This window comes from Aspergillus eucalypticola, assembly GCF_003184535.1.
Source record: "Aspergillus eucalypticola CBS 122712 chromosome Unknown BO83scaffold_41, whole genome shotgun sequence".
NCBI classification, from domain to species: Eukaryota; Fungi; Ascomycota; class Eurotiomycetes; order Eurotiales; family Aspergillaceae; genus Aspergillus; species Aspergillus eucalypticola.
This window is the reverse complement of record NW_020290315.1, coordinates 228164-243272: the sequence shown is the minus strand read 5'-3', so window position 1 is coordinate 243272 and position 15109 is coordinate 228164. Positions and strand designations below refer to the sequence as shown.

General features: G+C 50.3%; 5 protein-coding genes across 5 annotated transcripts; 4 read left to right on the top strand and 1 right to left on the bottom strand.

The window, feature by feature from the left end:
- The first annotated feature begins 171 nt into the window (after nucleotides 1-171).
- On the top strand, nucleotides 172-1585 carry BO83DRAFT_349046 (DNA-directed RNA polymerase III subunit RPC25). Its single transcript, XM_025528859.1, has 7 exons — nucleotides 172-413; nucleotides 476-574; nucleotides 677-773; nucleotides 843-929; nucleotides 987-1050; nucleotides 1107-1284; nucleotides 1353-1585. Exons 1-7 carry the CDS (start codon nucleotides 402-404, stop codon nucleotides 1395-1397), a joined length of 582 nt encoding a protein of 193 aa, XP_025382683.1. The 5' UTR covers nucleotides 172-401; the 3' UTR covers nucleotides 1398-1585.
- Nucleotides 1586-2094: 509 nt separating this feature from the next.
- BO83DRAFT_383113 (cystathionine gamma-lyase CYS3) lies at nucleotides 2095-4113 on the top strand. Its single transcript, XM_025532391.1, has 4 exons — nucleotides 2095-2586; nucleotides 2658-2743; nucleotides 2813-3260; nucleotides 3328-4113. Exons 1-4 carry the CDS (start codon nucleotides 2467-2469, stop codon nucleotides 3904-3906), a joined length of 1233 nt encoding a protein of 410 aa, XP_025382682.1. The 5' UTR covers nucleotides 2095-2466; the 3' UTR covers nucleotides 3907-4113.
- Nucleotides 4114-4285: 172 nt separating this feature from the next.
- Nucleotides 4286-5999, top strand: BO83DRAFT_349040 (protein-histidine N-methyltransferase). Its single transcript, XM_025528858.1, has 3 exons — nucleotides 4286-4733; nucleotides 4848-5156; nucleotides 5219-5999. Exons 1-3 carry the CDS (start codon nucleotides 4575-4577, stop codon nucleotides 5906-5908), a joined length of 1158 nt encoding a protein of 385 aa, XP_025382681.1. The 5' UTR covers nucleotides 4286-4574; the 3' UTR covers nucleotides 5909-5999.
- A 197-nt stretch (nucleotides 6000-6196) lies between these two features.
- BO83DRAFT_349038 (putative NADH-ubiquinone oxidoreductase 178 kDa subunit) lies at nucleotides 6197-7162 on the bottom strand. The gene is made up of 3 exons (XM_025528857.1): nucleotides 7025-7162; nucleotides 6619-6863; nucleotides 6197-6533 (listed from the first exon to the last, which is right to left on the bottom strand). Exons 1-3 carry the CDS (start codon nucleotides 7139-7141, stop codon nucleotides 6377-6379), a joined length of 519 nt encoding a protein of 172 aa, XP_025382680.1. The 5' UTR covers nucleotides 7142-7162; the 3' UTR covers nucleotides 6197-6376.
- A 1739-nt stretch (nucleotides 7163-8901) lies between these two features.
- BO83DRAFT_325365 (uncharacterized protein) lies at nucleotides 8902-13154 on the top strand (the record flags this gene model as incomplete). The annotated part of the gene is made up of 3 exons (XM_025528004.1): nucleotides 8902-9003; nucleotides 9364-11933; nucleotides 12266-13154. 3 exons carry the CDS (start codon nucleotides 8902-8904, stop codon nucleotides 13152-13154), a joined length of 3561 nt encoding a protein of 1186 aa, XP_025382679.1.
- Nucleotides 13155-15109: the final 1955 nt, after the last annotated feature.

The window sequence follows — 15109 nt, the reverse complement described above, 5'->3', positions numbered from 1 at the left end:
GAGATTCAGTGACAGAGCCTCTTTGGTTGTTCCGTTCCGAGCAGAATCAGGAATCGTGTGCCGCTCACGTGGTGCCAACCTCACTGTCCAGGCAAAAATTTCAGGGCAGATCCGCCGGCTGCCATTGGCTGGATGCCGGGGGGTTCTCGCATTGAGCTGCTGCTGCTAAAAGTGATTTCCAATATAATAAATGTAAAATGGTTGCTGGATGGAGGACAATTGAACTAGCTTTCTAATATGGGATTGAGTCCCGACCACTTGAATACTTCCACCCGAATGCTTGTCTTGGAATAGAAAGAAAGGAAAAGAAGAATTTATCATCTCCGTCGTCCTTAATCTTTTTTTTTTCTTCTTCTTCCCCGCCGGCCGTTTGAGCGCTACGTCAAGCGACTCTATTCATCATGTTCATTCTTGTTAGTGATCGACTACTACTTCCACTTCTATATTGGAGTATGAGCTGACCTGTCTCTCACAGACAACGATCTCGGATCTTATCCAGATCTCCCCGGAGGATTTCTCCAAATATAGCGCTGTGGCTCTCGAGGATAACATCAACGAGAAGTATGCCAACAAAGTATGTTCCAGCGCGTGATTCTCCTCTTATTATGTGCTTCATGTTTAGCACGGTCTGCGAGCCATGCTTGTGGGTGAACATCGTTGACCTCTTTGTGGTCAGGTCATTCAAAAAATCGGCCTATGTATTGGTTTCTATGATCTGCTAGAGTCTTCAGATGGTCTGATTGGCCATGGTACTGGACTTGTTAATGTAAATGGTATGTTACTTTTCCTATCTACTATCATCTCTCTCTTATAGTATAGCAGAGAAACTGACCTAGTGACAGTCAAATTCCGTCTGATAGTCTTCCGCCCGTTCAAGGGCGAGATCATGCTTGGGAAGATCTCGAGTGCGACAGAACATGGCATCAAGGGTGGGCATTCATTGTATACCCATTTATATGACAAAATTTGATGCTGACACTCTTTAGTTGCCGTGGAATTCTTCAACGATATCCTCGTGCCCCCTGATCTACTCCTGGATGGCGCCAGATTGTGAGTGTACCACCTAACTTAGCTCTGCAATTTTCCACTTTGCTAACTGGTACCAGTGACTACGCGGATCAAGTCTGGATCTGGGAGAACGAAGATGGCTCCACGTTCTACTTTGATGTTGGTGAAGTTGTTCGATTCCGCGTCGAGATGGAAGAATGGCACGACCAGATCCCGAATGCGCCGGATCTAGGAGATGCCGCCGCCATCGAGCGGAAACCCCCATATTCGATTATAGTGAGTGACTTGCCTTACTTCAGATATATTATCTGTGTTGAAGACAATCTAATATCTTTATGATATAGGGATCCATGCAAATGGCTGGATTGGGTCCGATTTCATGGTGGTGATTGATGACTTGCTTTGTTTTTGGAGAGGAAGAATACGAGAGCTTTCCGTGGATGGGATTGCATTGTACACTACTACTACTACTTACATACAGTGGGTTCAAAGGAAAAGTGAAAAGTAAAGGGGGAAATTTGGATATACCACGTTGGGATGGAAGTTGCAGAGAGAGACGATCAAGAATCCCATCGATAGACGAATAATGACATGATCTTGGCTTTATTAATTGTTCAGGTTGGCGCAATAGTGATTCTTGATGTCGAAATGAAGGGATGGTATGAGCCCATCCCCAGGAACCATGGATCATTACTTCCCCTTGCAGCACCAGCGACCGTGCAATCATGCCGAATTTGGGGGGGGGGGGGGGGGGGGGGGCACCGTTGCAGACTCTAGATAAATCAGGGCGTACGTAGATAGAGATAGGGATGCAAATGACACCTTACAATACCAAAGCAAACACACCTTCACTAATAGTTAGTAGTGGAACTAAACTAGGCTGTCAGCACGGAAGGGCGTCGGCGATGCGACGGTTAAAGGCGGCGATAAAACTGGCGGGTGGAGAAAGTTAAGGAAAAAGAAAGTGAAGAAAGATTCTGGAACTCGGCGCGGGTCCCTCTCGACCACTTCGTCCTATAGTTCTCCAGCATCCAGTCTGCGCAACGTAAAAGAAACCCGACATCAGCCAGAAATTTTCAAGCAAACTTGCCCCCTCTATCTCTGTGCGCGGCTCGTCTCGTTTTCATTCCTGGGATTCTGCGTCTCACCGATCTAATTTTCTCTCTCGTTCCCTTGGCCCATTACAAATCGCAACCCTAGAAACCTTGAAGGTTGGCTTGCTTATATTAGACCGCATTGCGTCTTGCAGGGGCCCTGTGATTTCATCATCCACCTCTTGTCTTTAAGCATTCAACTGCTCTACAAGACACCAAGTACTCGCGCATTTAGACTATCAGCGACTTATTGTTCTGATTTACTCACTTTTGCTTTTTTTTTTTTTTTCTTTTTTGGTTTCTTCTATTATTCCCCATTTCGTATATTCCATTTAAACTTCCTTCCTCCCCCAAAATCGTGACAATGGTTGCTCTCCCCACTACTCAGAACGGAGCGTCGACCCCTCAGGATCGCCGCTTCGGAACTTTGGCCGTCCACGCTGGTGCTCCCCATGATCCTACCACCGGCGCTGTCATTGCTCCTGTCAGTTCGCATTCTTCTCCGAACACTCCCTTCCACTCCTACGGTGCACGCGCTAATCAGCTGGCCCATAGATCTCCCTCTCCACCACCTTTGCGCAGACCAGCGTCGGAAACCCCGTCGGTCTCTACGAATACACCCGCAGCTCGAACCCCAACCGGTTAGTCGGAACGGAATCACCATAGCTGAGATACATTGATTGCATGGATATTGACTGCTGGAAATTTAGTGACAACTTCGAGCAGGCCATTGCTGCTCTTGAACACGCTAAATATGCCCTTGCCTTCTCCTCTGGCTCTGCCACCACCGCCGTCATCCTCCAGTCTCTCGCCGCGGGCTCTCACGTCGTCTCCGTCTCCGATGTCTACGGTGGAACTCACCGTTACTTCACCAAGGTTGCCTCCGCCCATGGCGTCCAGGTGACTTTCTCGCCTTGCATTGAACTCGACGTCGAGGAGCTCATCCGCCCCAACGAGACCAAGCTGGTCTGGATCGAAACCCCCTCCAACCCCACCCTCGGCCTGGTCGATATCGAGAAGATCGCTGCCGTCGCCCACAAGTACGGTATCCTGGTTGTCGTCGACAACACCTTCCTGAGCCCCTACGTTCAGAACCCTCTGGACCACGGTGCCGATATCGTCGTCCACTCCGTCACCAAGTACATCAACGGTCACTCTGTAAGCTCAACTCTGACACCCGTTCCTCCCTAGCAACGGGCATCATGCTAACATGGAATAATCTCAGGATGTCCTGATGGGTGTCGCCGCCTTCAACTCCGACAGCCTGCAGGAGCGCCTTTCTTTCCTCCAGAACGCCATCGGCGCTGTCCCCTCCCCCTTCGACTGCTGGCTCGCCCACCGTGGTCTCAAGACCCTCCACCTGCGTGCGCGCGAGGCCACCACTAACGCCACCGCCGTCGCCAAGGCCCTCGAGGCTTCTCCCAACGTCATCGCCGTCAACTACCCCGGCATTGACTCTCACCCCAACCGTGCCATTGCCGTCAAGCAGCACCGCAACGGCATGGGCGGCGGTATGCTGAGCTTCCGTATCAAGGGCGGCCAGGAAGCCGCTCACCTCTTCTGCAAGTACACCAAGATCTTCACTCTGGCCGAGAGTCTGGGTGGTGTCGAGTCTCTTTGCGAGGTGCCTTCCAGCATGACCCACGCTGGTATCCCCAAGGACCAGCGTGAGGCTGCTGGTGTCTTCGATGACCTCGTCCGTATGTCCTGCGGTGTTGAGGACTCCGAGGACCTCTTGGCCGATGCTCTTCAGGCTCTCGAGAAGGCTGTGGCTGCTACTAAGGTCGAGAACGGATCTGCTTAGAGAATTCGTGGTGATTCTTTTTTGTTCGTTTCGTTATCTGCGTGTTTGGGACGATACATAGAGCGTTTCTACGATATATATAAATGTGAGACGATAGAGGGTCTTGTGTAGCAGTTCTGCGGGCCCGGTCATGGCACCAGATTATACCTGCTAAAGCCAAGCAATCATACAAGTAGCTGTACAGATTTTGCTTGTAACTATATAGAGTAGTACCAATGAAAATCAAAATAAAGATAATACTATTCGTCCTTCAGACCAAGACTATACGTGATGTATAGGACTGGTTTCAGCGCCCAATCACAATGCTTAGTCATCCCGATAACGAAAATGCAGAATTTGGACGAATGAAGCAACAAGAGAAAAGAACCAGGCATTGACGGTTTGATATACATCGGACTCTTGTCTAGACAGGAGATATCGGAAATAGTGTCTTGAGATTGACTACCTGTCTTGAGCTTTCCCTCAGATTAACACGGTGCTCAGACTCTTCAATCCTCCATTGAAGTAGATCTCATAGGATACCCCACCTCACTGCTGGATATCCATCTTCTACTTCTCAGACATCGGACTCGGCTGTGCAAGCGGCATATAATAGTTCCCTCCATAGATAACTCAGCTCTGCTCTGGTCGTTGATAGCTGAGTCTATTCACAAGAACTCCAATACATCATGACATCCACATTCAGCTTCGGCTTTGCGGGGGACGATATCGACATCGATGATACGGAAATGAACGAGACTCACGAGACTCTCAGTAACCAGAATGCTGGTGCGGGTTCTGCACTCCCAGAGCTGATTCCAGCTAAGAAACATGATGTGGCTGAATGGGTGAGTAACCTCAATATATGGCACTCTTCTAGTATCTATCACTTAGATATATCCCTCATCTACCCTACCCTACTCTATCTTACATCAAAGTATCAACAACTAAACACTCCACAGATCCCTACACTCCCATCTCAGATCTCATTCAACAAGCTCAGACTGCCCACCAAAACTGCCACTGCAAACCAGCACCTCACCCTCGCTCGTCGGGACATCTTCGACATCCGCGCCCAACTCATGGCCGAGGATACTCCCGACGAGAACAACGAGGAATTGATTGCCGGTCTGGAGAAAGGCGACATCAAGCCCAATTTCTACGAAGGCGGGTTCAAGACCTGGGAATGTGCGGTTGACCTAGCCAAGGTGCTTGTTGATACCGATGAGCTGGCTGCGTCGACGGCTGCTTGTGATAGACATATCATTGAGGTATGTACCTACCTACCCTGAATAACACCCAGCATATGGGATACTAACAAGAATATCCAAAGCTCGGCGCCGGCACCGCCATCCCATCACTATCTCTCTTCGCACAACTCCTCTGTCACCCAGCATCAGGACAGCAGCAAAACAAAAGAACCCACTTCACCTTCGCAGACTACAACTCTGCCGTTCTCCGTCTCGTCACTTTCCCTAACCTCCTCTTAACATGGTATAATTACACACAATCTTCCCCCTCCCATTCCGAAGGAGAACCCGAAAAAGAAGAAGAAGACGAACTCCTCGACATAACCCCCACCCTCATCCAATCCTTCCAAGAAGACCTCTCTGCCCGCGGTATCACCATCTCCTTCATCTCCGGTGCCTGGTCGCCCGCTTTCGTCGACTTGGTTTTCTCCTCTTCCACCCAGGAAGTAACTTACTCCCAAACACTCGTCCTCGCCTCCGAGACTATCTACTCGCCTGCGTCGCTGGGGGCGTTCTCCGAGACGTTAGTCGCCTTGTTGCGTCGTGCTGCTGCTGCTGCTGCTGCTGCTGCGCCGGGAGGACAGCAGCAGAGCGCGGCGGCGTTGGTCGCGGCGAAGAAGGTCTATTTTGGGGTTGGAGGCGGTGTCGATGAGTTTTTGGCTGTTTTGGGTGGTGTTGCTGGGACTCTGGGGGTGGAGGTCGATGTGCAGGAGAGGTTGGATGTTAAGTCTGAAGGCGTGGGGAGGGTGGTTTTGGGGGTTAGGTGTGCTTAGTTAGTAGTTGATGTTGGTATTGCTGTTTACTGTTAGGGTTGTGGTTAGTATATATATAAGTACTATATGGCTTGAGGAAATCTGGTTTATGGTGAGTAGCGTTAGTAAGTAGCTTAGATAAAGGTGTGATGTTATTGGCTCTGCTGTTTATATTGGGCATTAGTAGTAACAGTTATGGGGGCCAATCTGATCGACAGGGACCTACAGAGTACTTTACCATATGTATATATATAACTATGGCTTGCGGTTACAGCTGATTATCTCTGTAAGTAAATCCATGCTGAAAACCACGGCATCTGCGGACAATAGGTAATGGAAAATAAGAATAAAGAATAAAGAAAAAAAATCTTGAACACTGCCCGGTATATGTACAACAAGCCCTGCTTCCCTATGTCTATTACCGACATATTCGTGACACAGAAAAACAACAACAACAGAATCACATTTTCCTTAGTTCAATATGCTCGCCTACTCATATAGAGACACAACCTTGCCGTCCTGCATCCGGGCCACACGGGAGGCCTCCATCTCCTGATTCTGGCGCTGGTAGTGAGCGACAACATGGCTCAGATCGGCGCTCTGGCCGGGGGCGACATTGTAAGGAGCGACGGCGCTGAAGCTGACCCTACAGAGAAAACAAAAAAAAATCCCCGGTTAGTACTCCGCATATTGAGGTATAATTGGGAGAAGGAATGAATGTGTTGACGTACTCAGGCTGCTTCAATTCAATGAATTCGCGAGGACCCTGACTCGCGAACAAGTGACGGTCATGAGCGACCTTCTCCATGGCGGCCGTGTGGATGGCGTTTCTCTGCTCAAAGATCTTCTCGTCCGGAGTCCACTTGTGGATGAGGTTGGTGATCCATGACGGGGAGCCGGAGTTATCGTTCGACTTGGACACCTGGTACAGAACGAAGGCGGACGCGAAGGTGCCGAAGGTGACGTAGAAACTGCGCTGTATGGGTGCGTAAGATCAGGATGTTAGCTTTTTGAGAGCCTTGCTTATTCGTTCATGCAGGAACCAATGCCACGATGGGTATAATGGGATGTGAATGTCGGCGAGGGTAGTAGGGAGGGTTCATTTGCGTTCCCATTGGAGGAGGGGAGAGAACGTACGCCGAAGCTCTCGTTCACAGGCTCGGCATGGTGAGCTGCGTGCGAGTCGAATCGCCGGGGCTGCTGGTTCCGCAGAAGGAGCCGCGCCGAAGCCACCGATCGCCTAGCGAAGAACATGGTGTGGAGGTAGACAATTGGCAGCGGCGGATCGAGTTATGATGTCGTCGTCGCCGGGGGGGTTTTGGGGAGGTTGAAAGCGCAGAAAGGCGGTTCGAGGCGGAGTGCACGTGATTGGAAAGCTGGATTGGGTTTGGGCTGATTGGTCCAGTTCCAGTGACTGTGAGTCATGTGATTTGTGCCATATTAGGACTAGTGCAATAGAGCGTAGAGGATCCAAAACTGGTTAGCTTAGTTAGTTAGGACAACAGTAAGGCTGCCATGACTAAGTCGGTCTGTCAACTGTCATGTGGATTGGTCAGTGAGCAAGTAAATCTTTCCTGTTAGTTACTCTTCTTCCTGCAGCCCCGGACATCTTACGGTGCAAACACATCCTTTCTTCCACTCCCCTCATCTGTCGGCCTAAACTCTCCTGCATGTCGGTCAAATATGATATGATGACCGTCAGACCCTCCCGATCTTCGCCTTACCTGCAGCAACATCCTGGAGGGATCATGGAATCAATCCTCCTTTTCGCCTTGAACGGGGTTGGGGCAGTTCCATCCAGTGAAGTGTGAGCGGGTCGCTGTGTTGGCTCGTCAGTCATGGTGTTCCTACACCGCACACCCTGGGTGGTCCCGATGCATGGCTAACTGCCTCACTTCAACATGGCGCTCCCCACTGCTTGCGATTAGCGCGGCAGCAATTGGGTTTCAGGTTCTGCCAATTCATGTGGGCTCCTAAACGTCTGGATATCAACAGGGACATGTCATCGATCGTTGGTTAGCGTTGTCCACTCCCCGCCCACTCGACTTGCCCCCCCTCATCTCGCTCTCTTTCTTTTCCCTCGGCGGTGTTTGGAAGTGAGAGAGAGCTCGGACTCTTGGACTCTCGAAATAGCATGCTCTAGGACGCTTGCTCCGCTGCTCGTCTTCTGATTCACCCTGCCACCCCCAAATGATCGAGTCGTTGATGCCCAATGCTGGTGACACCGCCTGCTGATTGGATCCGCTTCGAGTCCCGACTCAAACGTCTCGGTCCACTCCGATGACTCCCTTCTTGCACCCAAGTGTGTACTCTTGCCTTCTCTCGCCTAGTCGGACTCTTACGGTCTATGACTCCCTGGTAGAATGGGTATCAATTGCCCTCTAAGGTTCGGTCCGCCGTCGCGCCTCGCCCAGCCCCCCTGAGGCTGGCCGGAGCCCTTTGTAGATGCAGTTTTTTTCTTGTTTGGGCGTGACTGGGAACCGGTTATTAGCTGCCCTCTTTTTCCCCAACATCGTCTCTTCTCTCGAATCCCATTCCTCAGAATTCAACTATTTTAAGAGCCAGCGTGTGGAAAACTATCCTGGCTTTCCGGAGTGTCTGTCCACTGGCAAACTTGCCATTCGACATCCGGTCACTTGCCTTCCGTGTATTCCTACCATTTGCGCCCACCTGCATACAATCTGCTCAACGGGCCTGAGCATTATTTTCCAATTTTCCCTATTCTCCTAATTATTTTTTTCTCCCTCTCTTTTCTCCTTACCCCCTAAATTTTTTTTTCTTACTTTCTTTCCTGCCTGACCGTGTGATCACCTACCTTGTCGGGCCCCTGCGTTTCGCTCTGTATCTATATCAACTCGGAATATATCACGACGCCGCCGAACGCGCTTACAAATGTACAGTGTTAAACACGCAGCCACCCAATCTAGTCTCCGCTAACCGTGTTACTTTTTCAGCTATTGGGAACACGTCTTACAGCCTTATTCTAACTTGGGCACGCATCACCATCGCCCACCATGGCAAAGGGCAAGAGCAAGTCCGGTAACAAACAAAAGAATAAGAAGGGCAAGAACCAAGAGGCCTCTGGTAATCAGACACCTCAGCCCGACCCTCCTGTTGTTGAACAACAACAAGAGGAACAACAAGAGGAACTAGAACAACAAGAAACACCTCAGCCTGAGCTATCTACCCCTGAGCCAGAACAACAAGCAGAGCCAGAGGAACAACAACCACCACCAGAGGCACCTCAACCTGAGCTCTCCACTGAGGAGCCAGCGGTCCAGCCTGAGAGCCAACAAGAGGTCCAACAGGAGGACCAGCAAGACCCGCAGCAAGAGCAATCGCAGCCAGAGGTCTCCACTGAAGAGCCGGTACCAGAGCCCCAGCAAGTAGAAGAGCAAGTTCAGGAGCCACCAACAGCTCAGCCTGAGCCCACATCGGAACAAGCAGAAGAGCAACCAGAGGGTCTGCAAGAACAGCAAGACATACAACCTGACGAGCAGCAACACGAACAACCGCCCACTGACGCTGAAGCTCAAATCGAAACTGAAGCTGTAGCTGAACCTGCAGCTGAGGCGCCGATCGAATCACAGCCGGCAGAAACAGAGCCCGTATCTGAAACCGTACCAGAACCTGCACAAGAGTCAGAGTCAGTGCCAAACCAAGAACCAGAACTGGAGCAACCACAGGCTTCCGTCGAGCCAGACTCGACTGTGCCCGTAGACGAGGCACCAGTCCAGTCGCCGGCGAACGAGGAGGGTGGGTTCGAGCAACCGGAAGTTCCTGAGCCCGCCCAAGTTGAGCAATCCGACGTGAACGATGTGCAGACCTACTCTGAACAGCCACTAGAGTCGAGCTGGGAGGAAATAGGCACATCGGAACAACACGCGGGTGACGCTGAGGAGCACCACGAGACCAACCCTTTCCAATTTGAAGCTAGCGGCGCCGCTGAAACAGTCGAGGAGACGCCAGTAACAGCACCGCAGACACCGCTGGATTCTTCATTCGTCCCGACCCAGTCGTGGGAGCCCTTGGAGGAACCACAGCCCCAGGTGGACAGCTCATTCGTGGCAGCATCCTTTGGCTCCAACACCGGAGCTCCAGAGACATACTCGCATATTCCTGAAATGTCTGAGCCTTTCGCCGACACTGTGGTCGCTCAACCTACTCCTTTCTCTGATACGTTCGCCCCCTCGAGCGCTACTCCCGCTTCGAAGCCTGGTTCTCCGATTCCTCAAAGCGGTTCACCAATCCAACGCACTGCATCCCCATCTTTCAAGTCTATGTCGCCTGGTCCTCAGAGCGCTGCTGCTACACCACGTGCCACTTCACCGGTGCACCAATCTGCGTCGCCAGTTCGACCTTACCATTCTCCGGTGCAGCAGTATACCTCACCGATGGCCCAACCCGCCTCGCCAATACGGGAAGCAACGGTTCTGTCGCAAAGGAGTGCCTCTCCCACACCGCCAGGCGCTTCTCCCGTATTTCAATCAGCTTCACCCGCCGTGCAACAATATTCTCCAGTGCAGAAGGTTGCATCACCTGTGCAAAAGACCGTGTCACCTGTACAGAAACACGTCTCGCCTGTCGCGAAACCCGCTTCACCTGTTCCGAAAGTCAGCAGTCCTCTAGCACGTGGGCACATGTCTCCCATGATGTCTCCACAGATGGCTCCTCCGCCAATGACGGCGAGGATGCATCAACAGCCAACCGCCATACCACCCTACCCCCCTTCCTATCACTCGCCTATCATGAGCGCCAATGGCTTCCTCCCCCAGTATGCCTATTATCAACCCTCCCCCAACATGCACCCGACCCCTCGAGGCTCAATAGACCCTGGGTCGGCTGCTTCCTTCCAGGCTTTGCAGAACCTGGGATTCGGCAATGGCCATCCTCTCAATGGCAAAGGAGGTACCATCTCGCCGCCGCACGAACATGAAGAGCCTATTGAGCTTCTCCAGAGGATTCAGGATGCCATTCCCGACATCGGCCGGCTGCTCAATAGCTACAAGACCACCAAGGGCAAGTTGCAGGCGCGGGAGTCCGAGTTCAAGCAGATGAAGAACCAACATGAGCAGGAATTGATGCACAAAGACTTCTACATCGATGCCCTGCAGAATCAGATGCGGAAGGCGGCCAGTGAAAGTGCGGAGGAATCAACCAGACTGAAGAATACCATCAATGAACTTCGCATGGAGCTGGGCAACGAGAATGAGAAGAAGAAGGACCTTCAGGAGAGGCTACATGATTCGGAGAAGGCCAATGAGGAGCTAACGCAGACGAAGGCCGAGCTGGAGGAGGAGGTCAAGACCCTCAACACCAACCTTCAAGAGGCACATGAGACCTACGAGAGGGATATGGAGGCTGCCAGACAAGACAAGGAGTCATCTCTTGCCAATCAGAAGAAGGAGCTGACGGAGATGTTCGAGGAGATCAAGGCAGAAGACGAGAAGGCAGCAGCTGAGGCTCTCGCGGCACGCGAGCGCGAGTTGCTCGACCAGCAGGACGCGATGAAGAACGATTACGAAAACCAGAAGCAACAGATGCAGGAAGCGCACGACACACTGCAAGCCGATTTTGACTCCAAGGTTGCCGAGCTGGGCTCGACAAAGGAAGAACTTGAAACCAGAACTACCGAACTCGCAGACAAGCAGAAGGAACTGGAGGATACCATTGAGACCAACGCCAAGGAGATGGAGGACCTTCGTCAGACCCACGCTAGCGAAGTCGAGTCTCTCAACAACAGCCACGCAGAGAAGGTGGCAGAGATGGAGAAGGAGCACAGCGACCAGCAGCAGAAGTGGGCTGATGAGAAGACCGACTTGGAGGGACGGCTCTCGGACAAGATCCAGGCCTTGGAATTCTGCGAGCGGGAGAACAAGAAATTGGAGGAGGATAATCTTGTCAAGGAGAAACAGGTTCAGCACGCGGTGGATGGAATGCGCCTCACCATTGATAATTTGGACAAAGATTGCGACAGGTTGAGAAAGACTCTTCACAGCCTTGGAGAAGCCACTGACCTCAAGAGCACGAAGGGTGATACATTCTTGTAAGTGACCCAGTGCATTGAGAATGTGTTTTAGTACCCGACTTTCGTTTATGATCTCTCATCTTCCGATGTTCTTTTCTTTTTCCTTTCTTTTTCCTTCTTCTGCATTATCTTTGCATTTTAATTTCGATGTCATGTTTGCATTCTTCTTCTTTTCTGCATGAACATGAACCAGAACCAGAACCAGACCACAGTCTTTTGTTTGTTTCATTTCCTTTGTCTTTTCTCCTGTTCTTCTGTCTTTTTCTATAGACTGATCATGATGATGACTATGATGACATGTTGATAACGCTATAAATGTACGTGCTCTGATAAAAATCTCCGAAATCTAGTTTGGATTGTTTCGGCCAACTATCTCGGCTTATTGTCTCCTTGTCTAAGGAGCACTTCTCGTACCTTCCAATTGATCCTCCCAAGGACATTCTATCCAAACTTCCATCGGAACTACCATCGTTCCTTGATAACACCCCGGCATCCGTCGAGCTTCGTTCAGCATATGTTCAGCATGTCATTTCTAAGACCTTGACCTACCGCATCTTCCATCCCTTCCTGTTCACCTTGGGCCGCCGGTTCGATAAGGCCGATACCTTCTTCCAGATGCTGTCGATGGATATCCGCCGCAAGTCCGTGAGACGGGAGGCGTTCTGGAGACAGCAGACACTGAAGGCGGCGTACACGACCTCGGACGCCAAACAATCGATCAACGTGGTGGCGGCTGTCATTGTTGACGAGATCATCGACCAGCTCAAGCACTTTGCCGATCCGAAGAACCTGGACGCTCTTCTCGTCTCAGTCCGCAAGATTGTCAAGCTTGCAGCTGAGACCTGGCGACTTGCGCGCGTGGAGCGAGAGCTGATCCTGGCCTCGTTGCCGTCGCCCGATGCCGATGCCGTTTCCAATGATGACTGGGAAGAGTATGGCACCCCCAAGGAGGGCAGCCTTAGCTCCAAGGAAGACCCCACTCGTCATGTTATCCTGCGCACCTTCCCCCGGATCACGCGCGAGGCAGCGCACGAGGATTTCGCGATCGAGGAAGAAAAGTATAACCCCTGCACATACTCCCGTGGCTGTGTTCTGTACTCCGACTCCCCTGTGGTCATGGCCCGCCTCCAAGAGTTGGCTAAGAAGTCAGAAGACTCGCCTCGTCGTGGTTCAAGAGACTCGAGCCGCTCAGATGGGTCGCCCTCTCCCCGCCGGAGTCGGGACGGCATGAGGGCATGAACGAAAGCTTCGAGTAGTGCGATGTGAGTGGCTATGTCGACCAGGATACTGTTTTAATAACCGGCTTGTTTCATATACTTTTGATCTTTCCCCAGTTTTTCTTATCTTGCCGGCCCGGCCCTCGCGGGGCTGCGGGGCCACAACAATCCTTTGGGTTTCCTATGTCTTCCAACGTTTTCTTGATCATGACCGAGACGATTTTTTTGATGAGAGGGCCCCAACACCCATTCCTTTCTCTAACCAATGTATTTTTTCTGACACATTTTTTATACTTCCTTTCGACACTATCATGTCATTTCGGGGTTATACCTCTTTTTGTTTATGTTATGATTGCGTCTTTGCGTGTTTTAGCGAGCATTTGTTATTTTCATGTGTAACAAACAAACACTGTATGTGGAATTACTACTATATCTTTATCTATGACCAGAACCTGGAAGCCCTCACAGCACCTACACAGCATGTACTTAGTGGATATGATGGACGAGTGATGAGAAGATGCGCAAGAAATTCGGGAATGATCTACAACACCTTCGCGAGAAGACATGATGAGAAATGACAGAATCAATCCATATGAGCAATAAAATCAGATTGTTTGGAACTCTTCCAACCGACGATTGACTTCGCCCGATCGACAAGTGCCCTGTAAAACTGTAGACCAACCAGTCTGGTTGGTTTAGTTTAGCTAGATAGATACATGGTAAGTATAAGTCGGTTACCCGGGCGCAATTGCACAGCCACGCACATGATGTCAAGATCAGCCATTGCCACACATACGTAACATACAGTCTCTCTGCGCCAAAGCTTGGTTGGTGCGCGCCCTTTGAGCCTCCTGTGTCCCACATCCGGGGAGAGAAGCCGGTTACACCAGGATACTCTTCGCGAGAGTCTAGACAGAGAGCAGCCTGACGGTGTGACAAATCCATTCCAATTACCTCCATGATTTGACTTAGGCTTTCACAGTACTAAGTACGTTTACAAATAAAGTCCACTTTTATTCACCGCTCATAATGCCCACTACTTACATGCAATGGATTCAAACTTCAACTGCCAAGATGTTCCACCGGTTCTGACCCCAACTTGCGCAGCCTCAGACAGGGCTGATCCAGTCGGGGAAAAAAACATCTCATTATTGCCAAGAAATAGTTTCCGTTAAAATTGTGCTACTTGAGTACTAAGACTCTACACCGTAGTAGATGAGTTACAAAGTAGATAGATAGAGTGGATTGGGGTTCAGAGGGTGGCTTGTGTCGTGGCTGAGTTTTAGCTACTACCGTTTCAGCACGGGAGTGGGGGTTATAAATAGCAACCACCGATATTATCATCACTTACTTAGTATTTACCGCAGCAGCATACTGCTTATACTATTGGGCTGGCATTGTGGTTGGTGTATACTACTCTAGTAAGCATGCAGTAGATAGTAAAGTAGTAGGTACATGGCAAGAATAGAAACACTCAACACTTCTACCAGTTATTATTCTCCTTCCCTAGTGACAAGAGATGAGCGAGTATTTAACTGTAGATTGCGATAATCAAGGTCAAGTGGGGACCTGGTGGGGACGGCACGAGCCCTGCGAATTTCCGAGCTGCTTTTTCCTAAAATTTTTCATGACAGGGAATGTGGACGGATAGGATAGGATGGTTCCATGGTTTGATTGGAGTCCTTGTAGGGATGGGGAATGGGGTGTTCATCGGGTTGGGTTGTGTGTTTGTGATCCACTGATCATTGTAGTTATGTGGGTTTTCTTGATGTTCATAGCCATAGGGTTAGTTGATAGATAGTCTAAGAGGAAGGGATCAGCAGCGTGCAGACTCCGGATTATTATTTTTATTTTTATTTTTATTTTAATTTGTTCATTGAATAATTTCTCTATTAATTATTATCTCCGTTATTTATATGACATTTTTATAGGATCATGCTTGGGGAGAGGTCAGTGCTAGGATAGTAAATTATTCTT